Here is a 15,574-nt window from a genome sequence, read left to right as displayed (position 1 = left end):
TTAAATACATTAGAAGAAGAGGAATAAAGAATGAGTAACAAAGACAGATAAATGATAAATTATATATTGTACCTTAATTGCGAAAATTTGTTTGGCTTAGGTGCTTAATCTTTCTTTGGTTCCTCAGGTGCCTTAACCTCAACATGTATAAAAGTTTTTACTGAGTCTTTTTTAATCTCCTCTTCAACTTCTTGCGACACAAATAAATTATTTATTTTTAGAAATGACCAGTATCAAGAAAAAAAATACAAGCTCTTAGAAATGATGAAACATGATTAAAGAAGATAATATATTTTTTTCAATAGTTGAGACTGCAGACTGAAGATTATGAACTTATCTTATGAAGAACAAAGTGTTAAAATGCCTTTGACCCTTCCCATGCAAAATTTACCTTGGATGGAATGCAATCTCCATATCTAAAATCTTGGGAGAAGAAAGAGCAAAATAAATAGTAGTCTAAAAAAGCATATTATGTAATTTGCAAAAGTTTAATAGTCAATTTACCACTGGCAATTCAGACTACTGGAAACATGTGATTGCAGCCTACAAAAGCCTTGAAAGTCTTTGTTAATTTCACCTGAACATCAAAATTGAGAAGGAATTTCATTAATTAACCACATATTAGTATAATTAATTTAACTTCCTAGGTCCTAATGCTACATTTTTTTATTACCAACTTCTAAATGCTATATCAATATGCTTCCAACAGTAATTCTCAATCTAAATAAACAACAAATATCAATATAGATGATTAATCATTGTTAAATATTTTATCATTTACGGAATCCTCTCTGGTCACAATGATTTGGTAATTTTTCTTCTCCTTTTCTTTCTAGCTATTTCACTTCAAATTCCACTTGCCACTTTTAATTTTGTCAAGATCTCAACTTTTTTATCGTCTATGAAAGTTGAGTTCCTCGTTAGCTTCTATATCTTTCTTGTCTCCGTCATCTGCATTGTGCATCGAAATAGGTTCGAAATTTAATCCTTATTCGTCAATAACTTCTGATTTTACTGATTTTTTCTTCTTTCCCAACTTATCCATCAGATTGATTTCACATTCCTTTCTGTTAAGCAATTTCATGAGGACTCAAATTGAGCAGAGATTCAGATAGGCTAAGTCCTAATTTCAAAATATTATACTTTGAATATGGAGGAAACTGAAATGTATGGCCACAAAGACTTGTTGATATGACTTCGATAGTAAAACTTTGGAATCGACATTGAATTAAGTTAATATCATGATTAGCCTAAAAAAGGACCTGTAAATATAATTCATTTTGCAAACAAAATTATATATTTAACAAATTCTAAAATTACAAAATTACAAGATCACAAAAAATTAGGCGGAATGCAATTAAAAAAACTCCGAAAGAAAATAAATTAAACTCACTTAAAAATAGATAAAGTTACAAAAGCAGAGGAGACATAAATGAGAATGAAAAAGGAAATTAAAGTGATAATGCTACTGCACCGCTACTGTTGCATGTAACAAAAGAGATACATGGGTTTTCATATATAGCACATGTGTTCAAAGAGAAGGACCAAAAAATCACATTTAGTATAATTGCATGTTTAATGAAGTGGGCTAAAAACAGTACAATTTGCATTACTTTTGAAACAATTTTTTATTATTGTGTTCGTTTTAGATGTTGTTGGCTTATATAATAGAGTAAAGTAATATTTACTAGTATTATAATAATATATACGAATTATATTTATATTTATAATTATATACTCGGGGTATGTATTTGGAGGTACAAAAATTTGGATTTTCATATGGTAATTCGTTATTTAGCTTACCATGAACGCCCCTAGTTCTAAGCAAATGTAAAAAACGGCACCCCCTCCCAACCCCAACAAACTGCTTTGATCTGTTGAAAGCAAATCAAAAACATATAGCACTCCATACACCCAAATCTCTGTAAAATCTCATCCAAATCCTTTACAAATTTCTAGGGTTTCGATTCAATCCTCTGTAAAATGCATACATATGCGTTTAGGAAGATGCATAGAAGAAGGAATGTTCAGTTGCTTCTGATTCATTTTTGAATTGTACGAGAAGAACCTGTGAGAACGATTTGTCTATAGTATCAAATCTACATGTAAATCTTATACGCAAGTTGGCAGAACATTTTCAAGATGGTGGAGGTGGGATCGGAGAGGGAGAAGAATAGAGAGAATAATGGCGGATTAACGGCTATAGATTCGATTGAATCACGGTGGGTGTTTCAGGATGAGTATGATTCAGATATGGATAGTGGTGACCATGGTCCTGCTGACGACGATGATGGTTCAACGCCTCACAATGACTTGGACTTGGACTCTGATGATGATGATGATAATGCCATGAAGAAACTGATCCGTACTGGTCCTCGGATTGATTCGTTTGATGCTCTTGAAGTCCCCGGTGCTCAACGGAATGACTTTGATGTGAGTTATTGTTGATGAATTGTGTGAACTGCATTAACCTTTTGTTCACTTAATTATGTGTTCAACATAATTTCTTTTGGGAAATTATTGTATTTACTTTCTAGAACCTCTTCTCGTGTCATAAATTTCCCATATAGATGACCTTTATTTGTTGATGAAGGGATATTGCCCATATAGATGACTTTAAGATAAACAGGTAACCTCCCCCAAACAAATGGTATTTATTTTATTTGTCCTATATCCAACTTTAACTAACCCAGAACTGAGGCTTGTCAGTTAAGGCCTTACTTGTGCATTGATTTCACCTCCTTATGTAATCAACATGCTATAGAATCTGTTAGGGGTCGTTTGGTAGGGTGTATAAGATTAATGCTAAATAGAGTGTATTAGTAATGCTTGTATTAGTAGTGCTTGCATTAATAATATAGAGATTATTTCGTATGCATTGTTTGGTTTGGTGTATTCAAAATAACATGCATTGCATAATTTTTTATAAAAATATTTATTTACAAAGATACCCTCCACAAATACGGTGGAAAAAGATGTAAAACAATTGAGTCTTTAACAATGCTAATGCATGCATTAAATCCCCTTGCATTACTAATACTATGGATTTCCATGTATTAGTAATACACTCCTCAACACACAATAAAGTGTATAACTAATGCAAACATTAGTTATACATAGCATGAAAAAGTATACCAAACAAAGTACTATTAATACACAAAGCTAATGCATGCATTATTTTTTCTAATACACTCTACCAAATGACCCCTTAGATGCTTTATGTTTTCACTATGAGGAGAGAACTATAATGCAGTGGGCGGTGAAGCTTATCCGACCCCCAAGAATGCTAACACTGATAGGCAGAAAGAGGAAAAACAAAATGGATAGAGGGTAATGAAGGTTAGAAGAAAGGAACAAGACAGTGAAGTATTTCTAAAGCAAAGAAGGATGGAACTATCAAATTGTTGAACTGGATCTAGGTGCCAAATTATTGTGAATTTAACTTTTCTGCAGGTATACATAGAAGCAAAATACTCAATCTGGTTATTATTATTTTTTGATAAGTAAAAGTTATGTTAAAGTCAGTACAGTAGCTAATATAGCCCACATAGATTCTCTCTTATCCTCAGTTTTATTTAGGTTTATGTTTTCTATTAGTAAGCTATTCTTTTTTTCTTATCTGCTAAATTTTGTTTTCCTCCCAATAATAGTTATTGCATCACTTTCTAATTTGATGTTTTTGGTCATCCTTGAATGCACATGCATCTCAGAGTATTGTTTATTACCTTATGGCACCATGAATGAAGAATGAATGCTCTTCTAGAGTTTGCCTTAGCCAATAATTTAGTTTTTCATCTTTCTGATCAATAGATAATTAGTTTTAGGTAACACTTTCTTTACTAATAGGGAACTGCACTTACTAAAATATAAGATGGAGAGAACTATCGCCAAACAGACTTCATCCTTAATAAAGAATTGATAGGATCACATGTAAAGAATGCAAGGTCATACAACGAGAAACACTTAACCACTCAACTTGGACTAGTAGTCCTAGATGTGAAGCAGAAAAAGAGAAAAGTATCATGCAACAGAGAATTCTACCGTAGACACTGAAGGGCATAAAAATAGCATTTATCAGCAATTTAATGGAGGGAAACCATGATATAGAAGTTAGAACAGATATCCTAGGGAAGGAAATGACAAGTTACAAATATAATGAATGTAGTGAAGTTCTGGGTGTGTCTATGACCTAGACTTCAAGCACACTTCACAGGTATTATGTTGAAATGAGGAGGTGCAAAAATATGTTGAAGCAAAAAGGAGTGGTATGGAAATTTTCTATAACAGAAAATGGAGAAGCCTTTTAAGAGTGTAAGAGTGCAGTGCCATTATGTTATGATTGGTCGTTTGTGCTTGCACTGGAAAATAGCATGGACGTTATGGAATATGTTCCTTTAACTTTTTAACATCAACTGGGCCATCTTTGGGAAGTTGACATGGTTTTTCTTTTTCAAGAGTTGGGCTGGAATGAAGCTAGATAAGAATCACAAAAAGGTATGGAAACAATCTCATTATGCATATTATGGGTCATGTGGAAGGAGAGGAAAAGTGGATGCTTTGAAGGAATTAGTTGTTTCGTACATCAATTGAAATATTCTTGTTTTCCTCGTTTGTTGATTTGATCAAAGTATGAATGCATAAATATTACCCATGTTTCATTTTATGTGAAACTCTTTCCTTTTTAACATGTTTTAAAAGGAATGACACATTTTTATATCCGAGAAATCTCTAATTTTAAAGTTTTCCATTTACCCTTAAAATAGAAATGTAATGACATGTTTAGGACCTTAAAGTTTTTAAAGGTAATGAGAGGTATACCGAACACCGAGAAGATTTTCATTGGTGGAGATTTTAATGTCCATATTTGGGCAACTTCTAGTGGCTTTGATGATGTTCATGTAGGCTTTGGTTTTGGGGAGAGGAACTGAGGTGGAGCTTCACTTTTGGATTTTGCTAAAGCTTTTGAGTTGGTAATTACTAACTCGTGCTTTTCGAAGAGGTAAAACCAATTGGTTACCTTTCGTAGCACGGTAGCTAAGACTCAGATTGATTACTTACTCCTTAGGAAGGGTGATAGAGGCCTTTGTAAGGGTTGCAAGGTTATTTCAAGTGAGAATCTTTCTACCCAATGCAAGTTTTTGATGATGGACTTGGAGATTAAGAGGGATAAGAGGAACAAGACCTTATATGACCGACTGAGGATTAAATGGGATGGCTTGACCCCTTCTCTTTCTTGGGAGATGGGGGAGAAGTTGATTGGTATGGGGGCCTGAAATAGTAGTGGGAATGAGAACAATGTGTGGGATAAGACAACTAGTTGCATTAGGGAAGCAGCTACAGAGGTGTTAGGTTATCGAGGGGTAACTTTGGTGATCATCAAGGTGATTAGTAGTGGAACGAAGAAGTCCAAGGCAAAGTGGAAGTAAAGAAGGTTGCATATACAAAATTGGTGGAGTGTGTGGACGAGGAAGAAAAGCGGATACTTAAGGAAGTTTATAAGACAACAAAGACAAAAGCTAAGTTAGAGGTTACGACTGCTAAGACGACAACTGTCGAATTCTTGTATGTCAAGCTAGGGGACAAAGGTAGGGATAAGAAATTGTATAGGCTCACGAAAGTGAGTGAGAGAAAGGCTCATGACTTGGACCAAGTGAAGTGGATCAAGGATAAGGAAGACAAGGTGTTGGTGGAAGAGACCTCCATTAAGCAAAGATGGCAAACATACTTCCACAAACTCTTAAACAAAGAAGGGGATGGAGACATTGTGTTTGGTGAATTGATGCACTCTGAAGAACTTTAGAATTTTGGGTACCGTAGATGTTTTAGGGTTGAGGAGGTAAAACATGCTATAAATAGGATGAGCAGGGGAAGAGCGATCGGACTAGATGAGACTTCGATGAAATATTGGAAGATCACGGACAAGGCAAGTATGTAGTGGTTGGTTGGGTTGTTTAATACGATTTTTAAGATGAAAAAAATGCCTGACGAAGGGAGGTGGAGTACAACGGTTCCATTGTACTAGAACAAGGGTGATATCCAAAAATTGTAACGATTACAGGGGTATCAAATTACTAAGCCATATTATGAAGTTTTGGGAGAGAGTGGTGGAGATGAGGATGAGGAGTGGGGTGTCCTTTTTTGAGAATCAATTTGGATTCAAGCTGGGGAGATCGACTACCGAAGCCATTCATCTTGTGCAGAGATAGGTGGAGAAACATAGGAAAAGGAAGAGGACCTACATATGGTGTTCATTGACCTTAAAAAGGCCTTTTACAGTTTCGAGGGATGTCCTCAGAGGTGTTTCGAGGCTAAATGTGTCCCGATGATTTATATTAGGGCGAGAAAGGACATATATGATGGAGCTAAGACTCGGGTTAAAATAGTGGGAGAAGACTCAAAACACTTCCTAGTTGAGATGGGGCTACATCAGGGATCAGTTCTTAGCCTTTTCCTATTTGCCTGGGTGATGGATGAGTTGACGTAGTCTATTCAAGAGGAGGTTCCATGGTGTACGTTGTTTGCAGAGGACATAGTACTGATTGATGAAACATGGAACAAAGTTAATTCTAGGTTGGAGGTTTGGAGACAAACTCTAGTGTCTAAAGGGTTTAGGTTGAGCAGGACCAAAACGAAATATTTAGAGTGCAAATTAGGCACAACTTTAAAGAAATTACTTAGGCCCTGCGCAACCTCTCCCTTCCGATGGTCCTTCTGATCACTGGGAACCTCCATCCCTTACCTTTTATCTGGTAAATCTTCCTCTACTATGGAGGATTCTATTCACTTTGCTATAGGCTTTAAGTCTTTCGCCATCGAGAGAATCCATGAATGACCGGAGAATGGTACGACTGGATGGAAAGGAGCAGAAACACCATCACAAAAACTTCGTTCAATAAGAGATCTATGATCTGGATCATTCAGTCATGCGTGAAGCTTCAAAGAAAAAAGGAAATCTGGTTAGGAGATGAAAGAAAACAGAGTCTCTTTCAGAAATTTAATGTGGCAGGAACTTCAACAAATACGACTGATATATTAGCTTGATAAGTATAAGGGGTAGAAAGAGGTTCGCTATCATCATCCCGGAGCTGACTTTTAACTCATGATGGGACATTTTTGCGGACAAAATAGGGAGATTCCTCTCTAGTCATAGAGTGGTGGAAAACAGAACAAAGCAGAGACTAGTGGATATTAATATCCTTTTTGGAGAGGCTATTAGGAGCTTTAAATGGTCAAACAGGAAAGGGGATGGAGTTAATGCTAAACAACTTTAATGAAGGAGAAGGAAAAGGAAATCATTTGCATTAATGATGCCTCAAGCACCTGTAATGAAGTCCTATAGAGAAGTTTAGTTGGAAGCTTTGAAGGAAGGAATATGAGGTTACCCACGCTGTCTGAAGTGACGAGATTGACCAATAAGATCTGGAGACAAACACATGGTTTGAATACTTATGAGATGGGAGATGGAAAATTCTTGATCGAGTTTGCAACGAGACATGGCGAAACAAGTGTTTGCAGGGGATTGGGTTTGGAACAACCCAAAAATCCAATTGCATTGGTGGATACCAACGATAGTTGCCACAAACAGAGAGAATGGACCGAGTTCGACCTGGACTAGAATTGTAGGTCTTCCAATACATCTATGGTCGCAGATAACTTTCAAAGCCATTAGAGATTTTTGCGGGGGTTGGGTCGAAATGGAGGAAGAGACACAACTAAGAAATCACCTTAAATGGGCGAGAATCAGGATTGATGGCGACGGGTTGAGGATTTCGAAGGAGGTGACCATTTCGAATGCCGGAATCTCCTATTCGATGCAATTGTGAACAGAATTGCCGGCGAGATTTGCTATCGGAGAAGAAGAGAAGTTGATTTTTGTCAACCAATAGTTCCCGAGGTTTTATCCGGAGGATAATAGAAGAGTAGGTGGGGATGTCAGTATGCAACCATACGGGGAGTCAGAAAAAGCTAAAGGGTTTGGACACACTTTGAATTTATATTTTTTTAATCCAGAGGATAATAGAAGGGTAGGTGGGGGTGTCAGTATGTAGCCACGTGAGGAGTCAGAAAAAGATAAAGGGTTTGGGCCCACTTTGAATTTAAATTTGAAGTCTAAATTGGGCAAGGATTTTTTCTCTTTAAACCAGGGCCCAAAACTTACTCAACAACAGAAACATCCAAGTTCAGCTGATAAGGCTAAAAAGACCATAAGTCACAATGGCATTCCACGTGAGAGGCACATAGAAGGGGATAAAGGTCTTATAGAACTTAAAGACCTGGCATGTAAGATTTTGCAAGCCTTCATGAACTAGGAAACAGAAACTGAGATGGAGAAAGATACGATGGTGCAAAAGGAAGGGGAGGCGAGAATTTTTTCTAACATTCAGGAAAAGACTCCCAGAACAAAATCAAAGGAGATTGACGGCGTCAAGGTAGGAAAATAATCTGAAATTAGAATAGCCAATGACACGCAAGAGACAGAACAAAATTCGCAGATACAACAGATCCATGATGCTGATCCAGTCAATATTCAACTTCCAATTTCTCAAGAAGTTATTGAGACAGAAGCATCAAATTGGGTTAATTCACATATCTTAGAACTGAGCAATACTTATGGGGATGGCTTTCAAAGGATTTGAGAAGGAAACCATAGATTGTTAATGAAGATTGATGAGAGAAAATCGTTGTTAGATAATAAGGGTCCTGGGAAGGCAGTGTCTACTCCAAAGAGCAGAGGAATTGGGAAAAATGTATTGAAAAACCTAAAATCCAGCTTTAATGAAGAAGTGGAAGGTAGTAGAAGTAGGGGAGGAACTTGAGTTTAACTTTTAAATGAAAGTTAATCTATTGACATGGAATGTAAGGGGGTTAAACAACCAAAAAAAAAGAACTATGGTAAAGAGTTTAATGCAAAAATGGAAGGCTGATGTTTACTGCCTTAAAGAAACAAAGATAAGTAAGGAAATTGAAGCAATGGCAAGGCAGTTATGGTCATGTAAATGTGGCTACCTAGAGGCTGAGGGCAGTTGTGGGGGGATCCTGGTGATGTAGGACAGTAGAATTTGGAGTGGGACCCTGGTTGAAATTGGCCAATATTCCATTACCTATGAGTTTGTATCAACTCATCATTTCTTTACTTGGTACCTCATTGGAGTGTATGCTCCACATACTAGAAATGAGAAGCTACTATTCTGGGAGGAATTGGCTGCAGTCAGAACCTTATAGTCCTTGGGTCACCTGTGGAGACTTTAACACCAACAGAACCATGGAAGAAAGAAGAGGATGTAACAGAGTCTCTTTTGTTATGTCTGACTTCTCAAGGTGGATACAAGAGATGGAATTAAATGACCCCCATTTTAATGGTGGGATCTTTTCTTGGTTTAGAGGCCTTAATCACCCCAGCGCAGCTAGACTAGATAGATTCTTATTTTCTATGGAATGGGAAGAAAAGTTCAAAACTATCAAACAAAAGTTGCTACCTAGTGTGCTCTCTGATCATTTCCCTATCATGTTAGAATGTGGAAATTGGGAACAGAAAAGGTCAAACTTCAAGTTTGAGAACTGGTGGCTCAAGGTGGAGGGTTTCACTGATTTGATCCAAGTTTGGTGGAATGAATTTTTGGTGGATGGATGCCCAGATTTTAAGCTTAGTGTCAAACTAAGAATATGCTCAAACAAAAGCTAAAGGAATGGAGCAAATCAAAGGAATGGGGTTACCCATCTACTCTATGCAGATGACTCTTTGATCTTCTGTGAGGCTGAGGTGACACAAATCAGACACATCAGAGAAATTCTCACCATCTTTGAAGGTATATCTGGGCTCCATGTTAATTGGCAAAAGAGTTTCCTCTACCCAGTTAATCATGTAAGTAACATGCAGTTGCTAGCTTGCAATCTAGATGCCAAACAACAACACTACCTGCAAAGTATTTGGGCATGTCTTTGGGAGAAAACAATAAGGACATAGAAGTGTGGAATGAAGTTTTGGAGAGATGTGGCAGGAAACTAGCAAGGTGGAAAGGCTAATACCTCTCTTTGGGAGGAAGGTTGACACTGGTCAAATCAGTCCTAGATGCACTCCCATCCTATATGATGAGTCTATTTCCTATCCCAAAGAGCATTGAGAGGAAGAATAATCAACTTAGAAGATCTTTCCTTTGGAGTGGTAACAGAGAGAACAGAGGCTATAAGCTAGTCAAGTGGGACATACTAACTCTCAACAGAATGCATGGGGGCTGGGTATAAAAAGACTAAGCCTTCAGAACTCCTGTCTTCTTCAGAAATGGTTGTGAAGATTTTGCACTGAAGAGTTGCCATTGTGGAAGAGAGTCATCATTGAGAAATATGGCGCGCAAAGCCATTGGTCCACTGAGGAGTTTTTGGGATCATTTGGGTGTAGTGTATGGAAGATCATCAGAAGACTATGGCCACAGTTCAAAGGTAACATTTCACTAAAGGTGGGAAATGGCAGGAAAATTGATTTCTGGAATGATCTATGGATTGGAGAAGAATGTCTAAAAGTACTGTTTCCAGATTTGTTTTTGCTCAGCCGACAGAGCAAGGACACAATCTTCAGATGAAGAGCCCCCAGGGTTGGAATTTCTTGTTCAGAAGAGCCCTCACTGATTGGGAGATTGATAGAGTCACTAACCTATTTCAGGTTCTAAATGCCTCCCCTGGTACTTCAATTGAACTTGATAAGCCTATATGGAGATTACAAAGTAAAGGAGTGTTCACAGTAAATTCGTGCTACTGTAGTAGCAATGCTGGCCAAGCACAGCTGAATCTGGCCATGGAAATTAATTTGGAAGATAAAAATACCTCTAAAGGTCTCATGTTTTGCTTGGTTGGTGTACAGAAGGGCCTGCTAAACACATGAAGTGCTTCAGAAGAATGGTAGACAGATCTGTTCAAGGTGCTTTATGTGTGACCAAGATGTTGAATTCAATGGGCATTTGTTCCTTCTCTGTGAGGTTGCTGCTAACCTATGGAACATGTTTTTTTGTATCCTTGGTGTGTGCTGGGTAATTCCATAGACCACTAAGGACTTACTAGACAGCTAGAAGGAGATAGGAAGAAGAGACTTTGCTGAAGACTGGTGGGAGTTAATCCCAGCTTGCATATGGTGGACTCTGTGGAAAGAAAGGAATGCTAGATGTTTCAGGGGTAAGAGAACCAACATTCAGAAGATTAGAATGAATTGTCTTAGTCTTTTGTATTTTTGGTGTAAACGGGATATGGTGGGGGATATAGAACTTTTTGTTGATTTCATAGGCAATTTATAATCTCCCATGGGGTAGTTTTTGAAGTGCTCTGATGAGATTGTAAGTGACCTATGCTCATCATTTTTTTTAATGATGAGCTATTTGTGAATACGCAGTTACCCTTATCTCAAAAAAAAAATAATATTTGGAGTGCAAATTCGTGTTGTGTTGGATAAAGCAGATGTGGAAGTAAGGCTTGCCACACAGACTATCCCCAAGAGAGTTTTATGTATCTTGGGTCTATAATATAGGGTAGAGGGGACATCGACGATGATGTCACATATCACATTGGTACGATAGAGATGAAATGGAGGCTTGTCGCTGGAGTCTTGTGTATAAAGAAAGTACCACCCAAACTTAAAGGTAAGTTCTACAAAGTGGTGGTTAGGCCATCCTTATTGCACGGAGTGGAGTGCTAGCCAATCAAAAACTCTTATGTTCAGAAGATACATGTTGTAGAGATGAGGATGTTGAGATGGATTTGTGGGCATATTCTGAGTGACAAGATTAGAAATGAGGTTGCCTTGGAGAAGGTGGAGTGACCTCTGTGGCGGATGAGGAATCAAAATTGAGATGATTCGGACATGTGAAAAGGAGGTGCACTGACGCCCCAGCGAGAAATCATTATAATTTCCTATTGAAAGTCAAACTAGTAACTATTATTGAAGTTGGGGGTTTTAAATGAGGAATTATTAACCAACTAACTAATGAGTTTGTGACCAAGAATTAGAGACGAACTAGGGTTACAGTTCTTAGATATTGGAATTCAAGCAGATAATTTACTGTCAACTCATTCAGGTGTGTTCATTGTGCAAAACTGACAAATCTATAAGTCTCCTAAAGCCTCTCAGCTCAATTAAGAGAATATCACCCTATGTCCACGTCAATACTTGGGTGTCAAATTAATTTGTTCATTCATCACATGCCTCAGGTTAGCTATCTTATCCTAGCTCAAGCTATTAGATAGAGGTTGGTAGCTCCAAATCAATGTTAATGATTCTTTTACTAATCTTAACTTCTTTAGTCAAGCAAGCCAAAATACATGCGAGTTCTTAATGTTTGTAACCATTAAAAAACAATCTTTACGAAAGAACGTGTATTGATCACCCTTTCATGAGAAGATTTTAATGTAAACAATTTATCATCATCATTCCTACTCTAAAATCTTCATGATCATGAAGGTTTTAATGTAAATAATTTATCATCATCATCCCTACTCTAAGGTCCATAACCCTTGTTATGAGTTTAGCTATTCATAACTTGTTGCAAATAATAACTAAAGAAATTTAAAGAACTAACAAACATAAATGTAAAAGAAAGTAAGCAAAGCTTTTGATTAATGCAACTCTTGTAAGAGTATCTTGTTCGTTCCACAATAGTCTTCTAAGAAAACAGTAATAAACCCTAAAAAGCTAAGAATGCTGAAAACTCTATGCTAGTTAGAATCCCTAACTTCTATTACTAAGGGTAATCCCTAATAATAATTCGTAACCCTAAAAACGTCATCAAAAAGACATATTTATAATAGTAGGGTTGAAATTCTAATCCCGGTTGAACTCTACTTTGACTTGGTCAACCCAAGTTCGACAGACGAGGGTGTCGCGGCACGGGGCCAGGGGGGTGCATCACTATTCATTATGTAGGGAATACTTATTCATGAGTTATTTATACATGTATTAGTTATTCCACCTTCTATCCAACATAAAACAATACATAGATTTCCTATAACTTATACATCTATTAGTTATGCGGGTTTCTAAATTGTCAACCAAATATTGTATTAATTTTATACAGGAATAACTTATTTCATAATTACTTACCAAACGTTGTATGAATTATACGGAATTAAATACATGGATAACTTATTTCCTATCCAGCTACCAAACTGCCCCTTAGTTCGCAACTCTGAAAGTCGAAGATGAAGCAAGAAAGACAGCTATAGAGCAGCAGATAAAGAACAAATTTAGGCAACTTAATTGACCTACCAGTATCTAAAGAAAGGGTACCACTTATTTGGAAACTAGAAACTTGCCAGTTTCCAAGCGAAATTCAATGCTACTTTAACACTAGGGACAATGTCTACATCCACCATTGAAAGTGGCATCTCTATGTGCACTCATTTGAGAAATACCAAATGAGTGAAGAAAGTATATCTTAGTTCTGATATACCAGAGCAAAGCAGATTCAAAGTTATAGGAGTTGTCATAATATTGAACTTATAAGTCACTTCAACGAAATTTCGGGAAAGATTGATAGACTATAGGCTTGAGCTAGGTCGGATTTATGCTTGCTAGATCTACTACTGACTTTTGTTAAGAATGATAAAATTTATAGGAAGAAGGATCTTCACATGATATTCATTGACCTAGAGCTTGCACGAATCTGCCTTGAGTCCATACTTGGCAACACAAGGTATGGATATGCTTATCAAACGTATACCTAACTTGAGAAAACTCTGAGTACATTCTAGTTTTATCTCTCTTGTTCTTCCAACCTCATTTATGGTTTCTATTTTCTTTGACTTCATTCAGTGGAGGTCCTTTCCTGAGGGAGAATACTAAATGAACCTCTGTATCAGTGTTTTGGGGAGAGTGAAGCGAGAAAAAGTGACAGGGCCCTGCTTCTGTTGAAGCAAAGTGCTTGCTTCAACGAAGTGAAGCACATTTTTTTTAAAGAAAGACCAAAATAAACCTTGCACAGAGACAATATATAAAAGTAAATGTTTAAATTAAACACTAATAAGTAGTTAGCACAAAATCCTCCATAGACCATAGTACAAGCAAAATCAACACTTAAACATTAACTTTTGCAATTTTTCCTTCACATGAGCTGGGCAACTTGGACAAGCAGTGACGATTGGATTACCACCGATGAGATTGATGTTTGTGACGATAAATTCCCCCTTTTTTGATCTTGTTACAAAAAAAAGACATTAAATACTCGTCTTGTCTGTATCTCTAATGAAACCTGGTCTTTCTTTTTATTTTGTGAAATCTAATAAGCATTCATTTCCGAGTACAGAGTGAACTAGTGACTAATTTCTAGTGTATTTGCAGTAGTTAGCACAAAATCCTCCATAGACCATAGTACAAGCAAAATCAACACTTAAACATTAACTTTTGCAATTTTTCCTTCACATGAGCTGGGCAACTTGGACAAGCAGTGACGATTGGATTACCACCGATGAGATTGATGTTTGTGACGATGAATTCCCCCTTTTTTGATCTTGTCACAAAAAAAAAGACATTAAATAGTCGTCTTGTCTGTATCGCTAATGACACCTGGCCTTTCTTTTTATTTTGTGAAATTTAATAAGCATTCATTTCAGAGTACAGAGTGAACTAGTGACTAATTTCAAGTGTATTTGCAGGATGTTTCAGCAGGTAGGAAAGTCCTATTGGCCTTTCAGACTCTTGGAGTTGTCTTTGGGGACGTGGGGACAAGTCCCTTATATACCTTCAGTGTGATGTTCAGTAAGGCCCCTGTCAATGGCAACGAAGATGTTCTTGGTGCATTATCCTTGGTTTTGTACACCTTAATCCTCATTTCCTTGATTAAATATGTTCTTATTGTTCTTTGGGCCAATGATGATGGTGAAGGTGAGCTGACATTTGAAATTTGGCAAGTTGAATTACATCATTATGCTCCATATTTTGTGTCTTCTGATTCATTCAATGACTTTGGTTAATAACTGCAGGTGGTACTTTTGCTTTGTACTCATTGCTTTGTAGGCATGCTAAGGTTAATCTTCTTCCAAACCAACTTCCATCAGATGCTCGAGTATCAGGCTTCAGACTGAAGGTGCCATCACCAGAACTTGAGAGGTCTTTAAAAATAAAAGAAAGACTTGAAGCTTCATTGACATTGAAAAAGCTGCTTCTGATGTTAGTTCTTGCTGGTACTGCTATGGTGATAGCTGATGGAGTTGTTACACCTGCTATGTCAGGTATCTGTAGCCCTTTTAAAACCTTTTTTTACCTGTTAAATATGTTTTTTGAGGGAATAGGGGTACATACTGCCTTTTGGTCCTCAAAGGTCCTTTTCTTCTGAATGAATTGGCTATTTTTTCCTTTCTGAGGTTTAAGTTTCTTTCAACTATGTTGATGCAGTAATGTCTGCTGTTGGTGGCTTAAGAGTTGGAGTCTCTGGGGTTAAGCAAGGTAATGTCATCTTGCTTATTGAGCACGAACCTTTAAAGAATTGTTCACTACTTGGAATTTATGTGATCTGCAAGTCTTTTGATCCTTTAATTCTCTATCAGTTCAGCATGCTTTCTATAAACTGAATACAGTATTCTGGTAAATAGTTTGCTC

At 37.0% G+C, this 15,574-nt stretch overlaps 1 protein-coding gene across 3 annotated transcripts in view; it reads left to right on the top strand.

The window, feature by feature from the left end:
- The first annotated feature begins 1,760 nt into the window (after positions 1 to 1,760).
- The window catches only part of LOC129876348 (potassium transporter 7-like), a 31,727-nt gene continuing 17,913 nt past the window's right edge, over positions 1,761 to 15,574 (top strand). For 2 of the 3 annotated variants that reach the window (XM_055951761.1, XM_055951760.1), the window contains exons 1-4: positions 1,761 to 2,433; positions 14,632 to 14,860; positions 14,959 to 15,207; positions 15,371 to 15,421. In XM_055951761.1, the coding sequence (XP_055807736.1) occupies positions 2,143 to 2,433; positions 14,632 to 14,860; positions 14,959 to 15,207; positions 15,371 to 15,421 (820 nt within the window). In that variant the 5' untranslated portion in view covers positions 1,761 to 2,142. The remainder of the gene's footprint in view (positions 2,434 to 14,631; positions 14,861 to 14,958; positions 15,208 to 15,370; positions 15,422 to 15,574) is intronic. The other variant, XM_055951759.1, reaches the window with a different exon arrangement.

This window comes from Solanum dulcamara, chromosome 12 (genome assembly GCF_947179165.1).
Source record: "Solanum dulcamara chromosome 12, daSolDulc1.2, whole genome shotgun sequence".
NCBI classification, from domain to species: Eukaryota; Viridiplantae; Streptophyta; class Magnoliopsida; order Solanales; family Solanaceae; genus Solanum; species Solanum dulcamara.
This window is presented reverse-complemented; position numbering and strand designations above follow the sequence as displayed.